We start from the raw sequence: 15,908 nt of genomic DNA, 5'->3' as shown, positions 1-15,908 counted from the left end.
TGCAGCAAACATGAACATTACATATATTTCAATATAATGTAAAAGCAGTCAAAACAACTAACATCAGAAACAGCTGATGTTATTTGTTATATGTCACGGTGTCATTTCCGCTTCTTTCTCCTGTAACAACAGCCCGGCGCCGTGAGCAGTCGCCTTTTTTGCGCTCGCTATCCCTGCACTTTCTACCATCTGCAAACGCCACGGTGTTCGTGTCGTCATGAAAGACATGAACATCGAGCGTAAAAACAAAGGAGACTGCTACCGGCTTTTTATCTGCCGATCGCCGTGCTACGGTTGCAAGAAAAAGAAGCAGAAATGACGTTCTCTACGCGTTGAGACGTTCCCCGTCCGTCGGCTAAACGCTTGATTGAAACTTCAATGCGACAGTGACACCAAGTAGAATTATAAATGTCACATAGCCCCAAACATGTCTTTTTCAAAGCCTGCGGTGAAGAGAAAGGTTGGTGATGAGCACCGACAATTTCAGGAAAAGTGGGAAATGCAATATTTCTTTGTTGAGCACAGGGGCACCACGACCTGTCTCATTTGCACAGAGAAAGTTGCGCTGCACAAGGAATACAATTTGAAACGTCATTACACAACTAGACATGCTGAGCTGGATGCAGAATACCAGGGAGACGAGAGAGCGAACCGGGTTGCCAGTCTTAAAACAGATCTACTGAGGCAGCAAGATTTCTCCAAGAAAGCAATCAAAGAGAATAATGCAGCAGTCGGAGCCACGTGGTTAGTGAGATGATTGCTAAAGCAGGGAAGCCATTCACAGAAGGTGGATTTGTCTAAAAGTGCATATTGCAGGCTGCAAATATAGTCTGTCCGGGAAAGAAAGGTCAGTTTAGCAACATCAGCCTTTCTGCCAACACCGCAGCAGATCGCATTTCTGACCTGTCAAGTGACATTTATGACCAACTGTGTGAGAAAGCCAAATGTTTCAGTGTATACTCAGTCGCTCTTGATGAGACCACAGACATCACCGACACTGCCCAGCTCCCAATGTATGTCCGTGGTGTTGATGACAGTTTTGAAGTGATGGAGGAGCTGCTCACAGTAATTCCAATGCATGGCCAGACCACCGCTCAGCAGATATTTACAAGCTGTGTGATGCCATTGAGAATGTTGGTTTGCCATGGAAGAGGTTTGTTGGAATAACAACAGATGGAGCGCCATCAATGACAGGGAGGAAACATGGACTGGTGGCACAAAACAAACTGGAAGAGGAAGGCGTGGAGGAGGCCATTGCTCTGCACTGCATCATCCATCAGCAGGTCCTTTGCAGCAAATGCCTGAAGTTTGACAATGTGATGTCTATTGTTGTGAAATGCATCAACCAAATCAGATCCAGGGGCTTAAAGCACCGAAGGTTCTGAGCTTTTTTAGAGGAAATGGAGTCAGAATATGGGGATGTGCTCGACTTCACTGAGGTACGTTGGCTCAGCAGGGGAAATGTATTAAAGAGACTTTTTGAGTTGAGAGCAGAAGTGAAGCCTTCATGGAGAAGGATGGAGTTAGTGTTCCTGTGCTAACTGATCCCAAATGGCTCATGGACTCAGCTTTTCTTGTTGATATGACACATGAGCTTAATGTACTGAACAAGACGTTACAAGGCCAGGGGCAACTTGTCAGTGCTGCCTATGACAACGTGAGAGCATTCTCCACAAAACTGGCGCTCTGGAAAGCTCAGCTCTCTCAGACAAACCTTTGCCATTTCCCAGCATGCAAGGCACTCGTGGATGCAGGCACACCATTCAGTGCTGACAAGTATGTTGATGTCATTTTGAGGCTACAGGAGGAATTTGATCACAGATTTGCTGACTTCAAGACACACAGAGCCACCTTTCACAGTTTTGCGGACCCCTTCTCCTTTGATGTGCAAGATGCCCCTTCTGTGCTTCAAATGGAGCTCATTGAGCTGCAGTGCAACTCTGAACTCAAAGCAAAGTTCAGGGAGGTGAGTGGAAAAGCAGACAAGCTTGGACAATTTTTGAGAGACTTGAGCCCTAGTTTCCCTCGGCTTTCCCGAATGTTCAAGCGGACCATGTGCCTTTTTGGTAGCACATACTTGTGCCAAAAGCTCTTCTCCACTTTGAACTTCAATAAGTCCAAGTACAGGTCCAGACTTACGGATGATCATCTTCAAGACGTACTGAGGGTCGCAACTGCTTCCTCCCTCAGGCCAAATCTGGCTCGGCTATGCGAGAGGAAACGCTGCCAGGTCTCTAGCAGCAAGGAGTAGGCAAGAGAAGCCATGTTCAGAAGAACAGTTCATTTTCTACAGTGTTCCATTCATGTTCAGAAGAAGGTTATAGAACTGTTAATACAGACATTTCAATCTAAATACAGCAGATATAGAAGACTGAAAGAAACACACAAGTTCACTGACTAAAAATATCTTATTATTATTTTATTTATGTATTACAGATTGATTGATTTTCTTATTAATTCTTAATTTGTTTATTTAATTTTAATATTTTGTGTTAAAAAATAAAAATAAAGAGATTTGAGAAGATTGGAATTTTTTAACCATGCCTTTCTTGTGGAAAACCTAATGCGGCCCAGCCTCACCCAGACTCTGCCTGCAGCGGCCCCCAGCTAAATTGAGTTTGAGACCCCTGTCCTACACCATAAATCAGTAAGAGAGGGTACGACCTCTCTCATGGCCCCAAGTGGTGTGTGCATGCCAGAGCACTCTGGAAGGCACACAGAGTCTTTACAGACTACTGAGGATCAAACCTCTATCATTATGCAATCGATTATACAACTCTAAGCATATATGAGTAAATATTTCTAAGCATAAATGACAATCAACAATATAAAGCTTACAGCTGGTTTTAATAACAGAATTCATTTGTTTCTCAAACGAGAAAGAGCTATCGAGAAACACTCCTAAATCTTTAGTTCTTAACTTTTCCAGTGGGCCAAGGTCAACATTATCTGCTAATGCTAAATAGGCTGCCGTTATTAACTAATGCTAATTTGACATGAATTAGCATTATGCACTAATGCTAACACTTACTTTTTTTAACAATGTGAGTAGCTAATGCTAACACTATTTCCCTTAACTTTATAACAATGTGAACGGCTAATGCTAACACTCTTTTTCCTAGCATTACAACATCTGAGCTGCTAATGCTAAGTAGGCTGCCATTAGCACCTACGTCTAATTTAAGGCAAATACGCATGCAAGTTAGCCTCATTTGCATTACAACAATGTGAGGAGTTAACGCTAAGTATGCTGCCATTAGTGGCTAATTCTAACCCTCTGATCACCTCACTGTTATGCTAATGCCAGCATACAGACAGAGAGTGAAGGTCATCAAACCTGTTATGAAAGAGGTAAGAGTGTGGCCACAGGAGGCCACCTCTGCTCTTCAAGACTGCTTTGGGTCAACTGATTGGGACATATTCAAGGAAGCAGCCACCTACAATAACATCATAGACATCGAGGAGTACACAGACACGGTGAGCTCATACATCACCAAATGCATTGATGATGTAACACAGGTGAAAAGTATCACAACTCGAGCCAACCGGAAGCCATGGCTAACAGGAGATGTCCACAGGCTGCTGAAGGCCAGAGACAAGGCCTTCAGAGCTGGGGATGAAATAGGCCTGAGAACAGCGAGAGCCAACCTGTCCCGTGGCATCAGGAAAGCGAAACAGGACTACACACACAAGATAACCTCCCACTTCAATGATAGCAAGGATGCAAGAAGCCTATGGCAAGGCATCCAGGCTATTACAGACTACAAGCCTGTAGCGCGTAGCTGTGAGAGCGACACCACTCTGCTCAACAACCTGAACAGCTTCTTTGCACGATTTGAAGCACAGAACAACACACGCCCACAGAAAACACCACCACCTCCACACGACCAGCCTCTGTGCCTGTCTGCTGCCAGCGTGAAGAGGACACTCATCACCATCAACGCCCGGAAAGCAGCGGGTCCAGATAACATCCCTGGTAGTGTGCTGAAAGACTGCGCAGAGGAGCTGAAGAATGTCTTCACAGACATCTTTAACACCTCCCTGAGGCAAGCCACTGTCCCATCATGCTTCAAGACTGCCACCATCATACCTGTGCCAAAGAAACCATCCCCAGCCTGTTTCAATGACTACCGCCCCGTGGCACTGACACCCATTATTATGAAGTGCTTTGAACGACTAGTCATGTCACACATCAAATCCACCCTACCTCCCACCCTGGACCCACACCAGTTCGCATACAGAGCGAAACGATCCACAGAGAATGCAATCTGCTCTGCCCTCCACCCAGCCCTAACTCATCTGGACAAGAAAGACTCATATGTGAGAATGCTGTTCATAGACTTTAGCTCAGCATTCAACACCATAATACCACAACAACTCATCTGTAAACTGGACAGACTGGGCCTCAGCACCTCCCTCTGCAACTGGCTGCTGGATTTCCTCAGCCAGAGGCCTCAAGCGGTGCGTGTGGGCAACAAGGTCTCAAACAGCATCACCCTGAGCACGGGGGCTCCACAAGGCTGTGTGCTCAGTCCTCTGCTCTTCACCCTGTTGACACATGACTGCACACCAACCTACAGCTCCAACCACCTTGTGAAGTTTGCGGACGACACAACGCTGGTGGGGCTCATCATCAAGGGCGATGAGACCCACGACAGGAAAGAGGTTGAGCTCCTGACCACGTGGTGCAGAGACAACAACCTCCTGCTAAATGTTAGTAAGACCAAGGAGATTATTGTCAACTTCCAGAGAGGCCACACCTGTCACCCCCCATTGACCATCGACGGCGCTGCGGTGGAGAGGGTGAGCAGCACCAAGTTCCTGGGGGTGCACATCAGTGAGGACCTCTCTTGGACCACCAGCACAGCATCACTGGCCAAGAAAGCACAACAGCGCCTCTACTTCCTGCGCAAACTCAAGCGGGCAAGTGCTCCACCACCCATCCTGACTACATTCTACAGAGGCACTATTGAAAGTATCCTCTCCAGCTGCATCACTGTGTGGGGCGGTAGCTGCACTGACTATAACAGAAAAGCTCTACAACGCATTGTGAGAACAGCTGAGAGGATAGTTGGTGTACCACTCCCCTCCCTGCAAGACATTTACACCACTCGCCTCACCCGCAAAGCCATCACAATTGTCAACGATGCAACCCACCCCGCGCACTGTCTGTTCAGCCTCCTGCCCTCTGGAAAGAGATACAGAAGTCTCCACTCCCGCACTACCAGGCTCACCAACAGCTTCATCCACCAGGCTGTGAGACTGCTGAACTCTCTTCCCTCCCGACTCCCAGCCAGCAGAATCACCAGATTGGCAGAAGTATAGGAAGACAGATTGGACTCTACTCCCCCTCACCCACGCACACTCTCCAACAAAGAAACACTCTCTGAACCAAGAACTGAAAACATTCCTGACTTGCATTGCAATTGCACACACCTGCAACTATATATATATTTTTAGTATTTCTTTTAGCACTATTTATATTATTATATTACTATTTATTACTTTATTGTTAGGGCTGTTTTTGTTGTGCATCTGCACCTTATTGTTGTCAATGTCTACGCATGGGACAGTGTGAAACGTAATTTCAATTCCTTTGTATGGCAAGTACATTTGAAGAAATTGACAAATAAAAGTATTCTATTCTATTCTATTCTATAAATATTACCAGCTAATGCTAATATCGTATTCTCTTCCCTTTTAACAATGTGAGCAGCTAGTGCTAGGTAGGCTGATGCTAGCAGCTAATGCTAAAGCTAATTTAATGTGAATTAGCATCACATTAGTGAGGCGTTAATGCTAAGTAGACTGCCATTAGCAGGTAATGCTAATTTTAGGTGAATAGGAATTGGCAGATAATGCTAATACCATATTTTCTTGCTTTATAACAATGTGACCAGCTAATGCTATGTAGGTTGCCGTTATTAGCTAATACTAATTTGAGGTGAATTAGCATTATCCCCTTATGCTAACAATGTTTTTTCTTACTTTTTAACAATACAAGTAGCTAATGTGAACACTTTTTTTTTTTATTGAATTCTAATTTTTCCCTTGCGATGTGAAGAGTTAATGCTAAATAGGATGCCATTAGTGGCTAATTCTAATTTTAGATGAGAAAGCATTAGAAGCTAATGCTAATACCATATTTTCTTGCTTTATATCAATATTAGTAGGTAATGCTAAGTACATAGCCATTATTAGCTAATGCTAATTTAGGTGAATTAGCATTATCCACTAATGCTAACACTGTTTTTGCCAACTCTTTTCCCTTGCATTATAACAATATGAGCAGCTAATGCTAAGAAGGCTGCCATTATTAGGTAATGCTAATTATTATGTGTGTTAGCATTATCCGCTGCTGCTAGCAATGTTTTATCTTGCCTTTTAACAATATCAGCAGCTAATGCTAACACTACTTTAATTTCAGTTAAACCTACTTAGCATTAATTAACTTCATTTAGCATTAAGAAGTTTTTGCTATAGGCTACCATTAGTGGCTAATGCTAATTTTAGGTAAATAGAAATTGGCAGCTAATGCTAATACCATATTTTCTTGCCTTATAACAATGTGACCAGCTAATGCTAAGCAGGTGCCATTATTAGCTAATACTAATTTGAGATGAATTAGCATTATCCGCTTATGCTAACAATGTTTTTTCTTACTTTTTAACAATACGCCATTAGTGGCTAATTCTAATTTTAGATGAAAAAGGATTAACAGCTAATGCTCATACTGTTTGCTTTGTAAGAATGACAGCAGCTAATGATATGAAGTCTACCGTTATTAACTAATGCTAATTTGATGAGAATTAGCATTATCCGATAATGGTAACTCTTTTCCCCTGCATTATAACAATGTCAGGAGTTAATGCTAAGTAGACTGCCATTAGGGGCTAACTCTAATTAGGGGTGAATAATTATTAGCAGCTAATACTAATACCGTTTTCTCTTTTTCCTTATAACAACTTGAGCAGCTAATGCTAATTTGATGCGAATTAGCATTATATTAGTGAGCAGTTAATGCTAAGTAGGCTGCCATTATTAACTAATACTACGTTGACGTGAATTAGCATTATGCGCTACTGCTAATACTGTTTTCTCTTACTTATTAAAAATGATAGTAGCTAATACTAATACTCTTTTCCGTTGGGTAACAACAAAGTGAGGAATTAATGCTAAGTTGGCTGCTTTTAGCGGCTTATTCTAATTAGGGGTGAATAATTATTAGCAGCAAATGCTAATACCGTTTTCTCTTTCCTTATAACAATATGAGCAGTTAATGCTAATTTGATGTAAATTAGCATTATATTAGTGAGGAGTTTGATTGATTGATTGGTAATTTATTTCAACATGTGAACAATATACAAGTACATTTAGAAAAGAAATGAGAGAAAAAAAAATATACTATACAAATTACATACAAAAAAACATTCTGATGAATTTACATGTTGAAAGGGAGTGGGAAGAAGTATACACTTATTTAATCCCACCCCTGTCCCATAAATTATCAGTGAATATTTAGTCAGCTTCCTTACTGATATAATTTGTAATAAAAATAGTGAACAGATTTCTGATATACTATATACTATAATATCACATCATGAATTTTTTGTTTGTTTGTTTTTAAATAGAGACATTCACTTAATTTAAATATTTTCCTTTTCTTTATAGATCGAGAAGATCATATTTTTATAACTCTTTTTGAACAGTTTTATGTTTGGACATTGCTTTAATTCCATATTCAGTTTGTTCCATAGTTTCACTCCTTGAACAGAAACACAAAAGCCTTTTTTTGTAGTACGTACCTTCATTGTTTTGAAGTTACAAAAACCCCTTAAATTATAACTTCCTTCTTTCAAAAAAAAACATACTCTGAATATTACCTGGCAGTTCTTTATTTTTTGCTTTGAATAGAATTTGTGCTGTTTGGAATTTCACTATATCGTCAATTTTCGATATTTCAGACTGCAAAAATAGTGAGTTTGTATGTCCCTATAACCTGCATTGTGGATGATTCGAATTGCTTTCTTTTGAAGAGTAAAAAGTGAATGTAATGTGGTTTTATAGTTATTGCCCCAGACCTCTGCACAATAGCTTAAGTATGGTGAAACCAGTGAACAGTAGAGAATATGAAGTGATGTTCTGTCGAATACCTGTTTTGCCTTGTTTAGTACTGCAATGCTTCGTGATACTTTGGAATGAATATATCTTACGTGAGCTCTCCAGTTAGGTTTTTCATCTATTATTACCCCCAGAAATTTATTTTCACTGACTCTTTCAATATCAACACCATTTATTTGAATCTTTGCATTTGTATTTAAACTACTATTTCCAAATAACATAAGTTTAGATTTATTCAAATTTAATGATAATTTGTTTTTATCAAGCCAGAACTTCACTTTACTTATTTCATTAGTCATATCCTCCAATAAATTCTGCAGATCATCACCAGAGCAAAAAATGTTTGTATCGTCAGCAAAGAGAACCATTTTTAATACTTTGGACACTTTACAGATGTCGTTAATGTACAAGTTGAAGAATTTTGGACCCAAAACTGACCCTTGGGGTACACCACAAGCAATGTCCATACATAAGGAGCAACCACCATTTATTTTCACAAACTGCTTTCTGTCACTTAAATAACTCCGGACCCAATCTAAAACTACCCCTCTGACACCATAACGTTCCAGTTTTCTTATTAATATATCATGATCTATAGTGTCAAATGCCTTTGTCAAGTCTATGAATAACCCAGCCACATATTGCTTTTTGTCTATGGAATTTGTGATGTATTCTATTGAATCTAATAGTGCCGATGATGTTGATCTGCTTGATCTGAATCCGTACTGACTCTCAGTGAGTAGTTTATGTTTATCTATAAATTTTTCCAGTCTGTTTTTAAACAGTTTTTCAAGAACTTTTGAGAATTGAGGTAGTAAAGAGACAGGCCTGTAGTTTGTGAAATGGTGTTTGTTTCCAGATTTGTATAGAGGTATAACTTTTGCTATTTTCATTCTGTCTGGAAATCGACCAGTTTGAAATGATAAATTACAGATGTATGTAAATGGTTTTATAATAGCCTCAATGACTCTTTTAACCACTATCATATCAATATCATTACAATCCAAAGATTTGTGATTTTTACATTTTTTGACAATTTCAAGAACTTCATTTTCATCAACGGCTGTGAGAAACATAGAATATGGATTTCTGTCAATCAGTGTATTGGGTTTTTCCTGTGCTTTCCCAGGATGAGTGATTGTTCTTGCTAAATTTGGTCCAGCAGTTACAAAGAATTCATTGAGACTATTTGCCACAACATCCATATTGTATTCTTCATGGTCATTACAAATGAAATACTTGGGATAGTTCTTTTGTCCAGTCCCACATTTTATAACACTGTTCAGGATTTCCCATAATCTTTTATTATTATTTCTATTTATATCTAATTGCTTCTTATAGTATTCCTTTTTACTAAATCTAAGTATATTAGTTAACCTATTTTTATATCTTTTGTATCTGATTTCAGCATCTTTAGTTCTCGTTCTTAAGAACTCTCTGTATAGAGCATTTTTCTTTATACATGCATTTTGCAGACCTTTTGTTATCCATGGACATGCTAAGTGCTAAGTAGGCTGCCATTAGCAGCTAAAGGTAATTTGAGGTGAATAAGCACTAGTAGCTAATGCCAATACCCTTTTCTCTTGTGTTATAATGATGTGAAACGTTAATATTGTTCTCAAACAACAGAATGAGAATGAAATATTGATTCTAACAGGGCCCATAAACAGCATTAGCTTAGCAGCATTAGCTTATCAGAGTCTCCATCATGGTCACACAAATCCTTAGCGGAGCAAAGTGGCCTACTTAGCAATAGCTGCTGTAGAAAGCAAAGGGAAAACAGTATTAGCATTAGCTGCTAAATGTGCACTTGAGAACAAATCTATTGTGAATTCAGCCGTGAATGTAGTGTTTCCAGTAAGCTTCCATTTCCAAATGTTAGCTGCTCCTGTCTGCCTCTTTGTCACACACACAGACTGAAATGATTCACAGCCTTGTTTCATCCTTCTGTCAGTGTCACTGACTGTCACTGTGACTGTGGACATACAGCATGGGAAACACACACATGGCTGATACTTGTATCTAAAGTTACAAAATGTTGTCTCTGTCCAAATATTACCTAACTGTAAGTCTACTTTTAATGAAACTCTCAACATGACTTATCAGTTATCATTAATGTTCCTGCAAACAGACTCCTTGAAGACCCCCTACATAAATATCCATGTACTATCCAGCTAGACTAGTGTGTCTGTCCCTGCATGTGTGATTGTTCATGTCTCATCTGCAGGAAACAAACAGGAAGTGAGTGAAAGACACAGGAAATGATTCCAGCTCTTCCTCCTATATCAGACATTCTCTCCATACCTGAGAGTGTCCAGTCTCCAGCCTGGATCCTTCAGTCCAGCCGACAGAAGCTTCATTCCTGAGAGACTGGATGATTGTAGCTCAGGTCCAGCTCTCTCAGATGGGAGGGGTTGGAGGTCAGAGCTGAGGCCAGAGAAGTACAGCCTTCCTCTGTGATCAGACAGCCTGACAGACTGCAGACACACAAAACAACAATCCATCTGTTATCCATCTCTATAGCAGCATAACTAAGTGATGGTTCAGGGTCACCTGATCCAGCTCTAACTATAAGTTTTATCAAAAAGGAAAGTTTGAAGCTGATCGTCAAAGTAGAGAGGGTGTCTGTCTCCTGAACTCAAACTGGGAGCTGCTTCCACACCCAGTCCAACATAGCCAGGCTTTCTTTGCTGCTTTGACAAAACCTCAAATCCCAGTCAGAGATGGTGAGCATCATCACAGTGATGATCATTTCTCTGTTAACCCAGGCTTTCTGCTTCAGGATCTGTGCACGCTCACAGAACAAGGAGACCTTTAAACATCATTTCACTAAATGGATGGACTGAGCTCAGCCTACAGATGAACTGGATAAATAAAGATTTGACCTCAGTGTGCTCAGTGTTCCTGTCTATTCCTAACATATTCCTAACATGATAGCTGCACTTTAGAGCTCTAAAACTGGAACTGACACATATTTAAACTCCACATGTTACTCAGTACATTCAGTTCTGACACTCGCCCACAGTCCAACAAAGGAAACATGGAGATCACATCAGTTTGTCACCAAAGTCTAATTATTCCAGAGGGCAGTGTTGATACAACTAAAGTTATTTTTAAGCAAAGTTGAGTTTTTTATTGTCGCAGTACTTCATGTCTGAAGTATCACTTAAATGCATTACACGCTGTTGATGGCAGCAAACAAACCACCCAAACAAACAGAGGTGGGAGGCTTGGGCAGACTACGTAGGATCAGCTTGTGGGAGGAGTCAGGATAAAACCAAAGAAAGACAAGCTAACAAACGCCACAGTGAAGTGAGTAGCTACAAACTGCAGGCCGATTAGTGTTGTTGAAGAAGTCGGTCTGAGGAACGTTCTTAGGATCAACAAATGACGGCATGTATGAGCCTCCCTCAAGACGCACCATCACAAGAAGAACACATGAGCTGTAGAAAAAGGAGAGACTATGAAAGCCACGGCGTTACAACGTGCACCAGCTGTTGGTCTCTCTGGAGACTACTGGGCGTGGCTGGGTAACCATGGTTACTTGGGAGTTACAGTACATGATATTAATGAAGAGTGGGAGCTGCGTTCTATAGCAAACAATTTGTTATGAGGTAATCAGCTGATCTTAGTTTAACCGGAAGCCCTTCACAATAATTGCAATGCCTTTATTTTGTACAACTACCATCAGTTCGTCTGTACTGATGGTAACTTAAAGTCACACTAATGTCGTTTAGTTTCTATAGTTTATGTAGTGGAAGTAGGGCTGCTCGATTATGGCAAAAATGATAATCACGATTATTTTCACTGAAATTGAGATCACGATTATTTGACGATATTTATTTAACCCTTTAAGACCTACTATAGAACCAAGTCCACCAGAGCTTATATTATTTTTTTACATGCTGTAGTGCCATTTGTGGGAGCACTTCAAGTTGCTATACATCAATACAACTGTTATAGCCCATATTTTAATAATATGTATGCATTAAGTCCATAGTAATTACATAAATTGCAAAAAAGTGCAATAAACTACAAAAAAAATTGAAAATCGCTTTTGTTTTGTTTACATATATTTCTACTTGGAGAAATTTAAGAGGCTTATCCCTCAAAACTTTAAATACAATAAAGTTGCAAAAAATAGTTTACAACAACAGGAAATTTATTTTGAGTGTCTTCATAGTTTTATTTTGGAGATACAGCAATTTTTATATACTGCAGGAAAAACAAAAAACAATCCTATGATGCAAATTTGCAAAGAAAACAGCATGTGCATCATTTCACTGTGGGAAGTGTTACGAACAGCTGATAGGAACGGCAAAGCGTGTTTCTGGAATATTATGTTTTTGTTCCTGCAAGCGCTTTTTATGCAATTTTTGCAAAGCTATATGTGGAACGAAACCGTGACCGAGGACAAGCTGATGGCATCAGATGTAAGTACAACTCCTCCGGTTTCATATGCAAAACAAATTATTGCGCTAGCTTACACGGTTCAGGTTCTACAGGGATTTAAAAATAGTTACGCAAAACGGAGCGTGCTGCTCTGACCGGCTTTAAAGGGTTAACAATGACTTTAAAAAAATAATATAAAATAGTGTGCAACACCACTGAAGTTTTTTTTTTTTAAACTCTCTTTTCAACCAACGGCAGTCACTCTCCAAATAACTTCTGCTTAGCTTTCCGAGCTTCCCTCGGGTCCTCTTAATCAGCGGTCTCCAACCTTTTTTGCGCCACGGACCAGTTTATGCCCGACAATATTTTCACGGACCGGCCTTTAAGGTGTCGCGGATAAATTAGGGAGGGGCTAATAATTGTGGACATTCATTTTTAATGATCGTTGAAAGCCCAGATCGTAATCGTGATTAAAATTCGATTAATTGAGCAGCCCTAAGTGGAAGTATACTACAGTACCCTGATCACTGATAGGACAGATTTATGTAGATATACACCTTTGTGTTTAACATTACTGCATTATAGTACTGTGATCTTTGTCCTTATATATGGTTATGTTAGCTATACTGATGTACGTACATATAACTGGATATGTAACTTATCTATTCATCTTATTTGTCATGTATTTGTATTGTGTACTTCCTTTTTGTAAGAAACCACACACATGATCACAGCCACAAGAATCAATCAGTGAAAGAATAAAGTGTCTCAAACCAAACCTTAAGCTCTTTATTCCACATGCTATTTATTCCAAATTAAAATAAGTAAACTGTCATGTTTATTGCTGCCAAAAAAAAAGTTAAACACATTTGGACAGTGAAGGAATGTCAGGATTGTTGCTCAGAAAAAGGATCAACATGCTCTGAAGTCAACATGCTCTGACTCCAGAGCATGTTGACTTCAGAGAAAAAATTGTTTGTAACAAAATATCGATTTCTGCTGTCCCTGTATCGATACATTATTAGCAAACAAAATATCACGATACTACACAGTATCGATTTTTTCCCCCACCCCTAATTAATAGTGGAGCTAACTTTAACAGGTGAAACTGATTTGACCTATAAGGCTACTGCAGTTACTTCTTATCAGGTTTAGTAGGGAAGACATCTGGATGAGGTAGTTAGTAGTATGTAGTTAGTACCGGGCGACTCCCCTCCCCCACATCGGCACCAGAACCCTGTATTATCTACAGGGTAAGACTGCCTGTTTTATCAAACTATGGCCATTACTACTGTGATTATTTGCAGCCCAGTGTGCCGCTCTCTCTGCTGGGATGAACCACTGGAGCTCACCCAGTCATCCCTTTCTTTCTCTCAAGAAGAAGTGAAATAAATATATTTATTATGTTACGAGTCTAATATTCTTTAAATCAAACTGTAATGAATAAATTAAGCAAGAAGATTTGGTGGCTCCACGTGTTGTAGAAGAAAAGATAAACATCTCATTTTGAGAAATCAGCCTTTAAAATTAAGTACTGTGAATAAAAAACAAACAGCGAGCCAATCAGCAGTCGCCAATATCCTCCTAATTTCATTCACAAAGAAATCAAATATATATATTATGGGCCCAAAGGAGCCTAAATCTTTAAATTAGGCAGTACGTGAAGTATTTTTTTAAATAAACAGAGACATGACTATAACAACTTTTAGTAATTCAGAGTCCAATTATCCACTCAAATGTGAATAAAAGTTCACTTGACAGCTGTAAAAGTTACCTGTTTATACAATAATATAAATCACATTTCAAATGATCATCTGTGGAAAAGTTTGAATCCTGACCTGAGAGTTTCCACTGCACACTGTGAACTCTTTAGTCCAGCGGACAGAAGCTTCACTCCTGAATCCTGCAGGTCAGAGTTACTCAGGTCCAGCTCTCTCAGACTGGAGGACTGGGAGCTGAGGACTGAGCACAGAGCTTCACAGCTTCTCTCTGACAGGTTACAGCCACTCAGTCTGAAAAATAAAAGACAATCTATAAAACAAGTACTCGTGTAGAGTTTGTTAATACATTTCACAACATTAAATGTTGACTTTCTATTTTTAAAGGAAACATAAACATACTAAGATACAACATCATATGTATGAACTTTAATTAATAATTCTAAAAACTAAATGTTTTCTGATCTGACCTCAGAGTATTCAGTTTACAGTTTAAACGTTGTAGTCCAGCAGACAGAAGCTTCACTCCTGAATCCTGCAGCTTTCTGATACTCAGGTCCAGCTCTGTCAGACTAGAGGACTGCGAGCTGAGAACTGAGGACAGAGCTTCACAGTTTTCCTCTGAGAGTTCACAGATGTTAAGTCTGAAGATAAAAACATGAATAAAGATTGTTGTTAAAGTGTAATCAAGGTGCAATAGCTTATTGTCTTGTGCTGAGCAGGTTAGTAAAACTTCTGTTTAACTTTGAAATGAATAAAAATGCTATGAAACAAGGATAACTGGATAAAGACATAAACAAAAACAAACATCAAACACATAAACAAACAGAACTAAACATAATACAAATTGATCTGACCTCAGAACATTCAGTTTGGCATGTGGACTCTCCACTGCAGCAGACAGAAGCTTTACTGCTGAAGCCTTCAGGCTGTTGGTACTCAGGTCCAGCTCTCTCAGACTACAGGACTGGGAGCTGACCACTGACAACAAATTTTCACAGCCTTTCTCTGAGACGTTACAGCTGCTCAGTCTGAGAGAGAAAGGGAAAAAACCACAACAAAAAAAACAAACAATATATGTGATCAAATTAAATTTGTTTATATGTTGAACCCTTTTTTTAAAAAATTTATTTAAACCTATGAGACTATGAGTGCTACCAGTCCAGTGCACATGATTGGTACCTTGATGGTACCTTGCTCAGGGGTACCACAAGGTAACTATTCGGTGGATTCGACCCCTGACCTTATGATCATGGGGCGACCACTCTGCCTACTGAGCTAATAATTCTGTGTACACTGTCATACAATATTAACTAAAACAATTATTTTAGAAAATTTTAGTAATTCAATAATCATGCTCATTACCTGTGTATTGTGAATAACACTTGATTTTAAACACTAGCTGTATAAAACTCTTCCTGTTAAAGGTGTGTATAAAGGAGATGAGCTGAAATGCAGACTTCATGGAGAATGTTTGCTGTCAGCATATATCAAAGACAAAGCAGAGATCCATCCAGTCTCTTCCACTAAGCCCACAGAGGGACAGACAACCACTCTCACTCACACCTGCATGAAGTTTAGATCACCAGGTAACCTAACTGCATGTCTGTGGACAGTGGGAAGAAACTGTAGAGGACCCAGAGTGAACCCACTGTAATTCTGTGATAACACTGGTTA

At 39.7% G+C, this 15,908-nt stretch overlaps 1 protein-coding gene across 1 annotated transcript in view; it reads right to left on the bottom strand.

Annotated features, from left to right (window-relative positions):
- LOC309700452 (protein NLRC3-like) overlaps window positions 1-15,908 on the bottom strand; it is a gene marked incomplete at its 3' end in the record, with an annotated part of 173,109 nt that overhangs the window by 74,193 nt on the left and 83,008 nt on the right. Inside the window, exons 6-7 of the mRNA XM_082523967.1 lie at window positions 15,089-15,262; window positions 14,702-14,875 (exon numbers count right to left, since the gene is read on the bottom strand). Of these exons, the coding sequence (XP_082380093.1) occupies window positions 14,702-14,875; window positions 15,089-15,262 (348 nt within the window). The remainder of the gene's footprint in view (window positions 1-14,701; window positions 14,876-15,088; window positions 15,263-15,908) is intronic.

This window comes from Aulonocara stuartgranti (assembly GCF_965226115.1).
Source record: "Aulonocara stuartgranti genome assembly, chromosome: 3".
In the NCBI taxonomy this organism is placed as follows: domain Eukaryota; kingdom Metazoa; phylum Chordata; class Actinopteri; order Cichliformes; family Cichlidae; genus Aulonocara; species Aulonocara stuartgranti.
The sequence above is the reverse complement of the archived record's forward strand: the minus strand, read 5'-3'. Positions and strand labels throughout refer to the sequence as shown.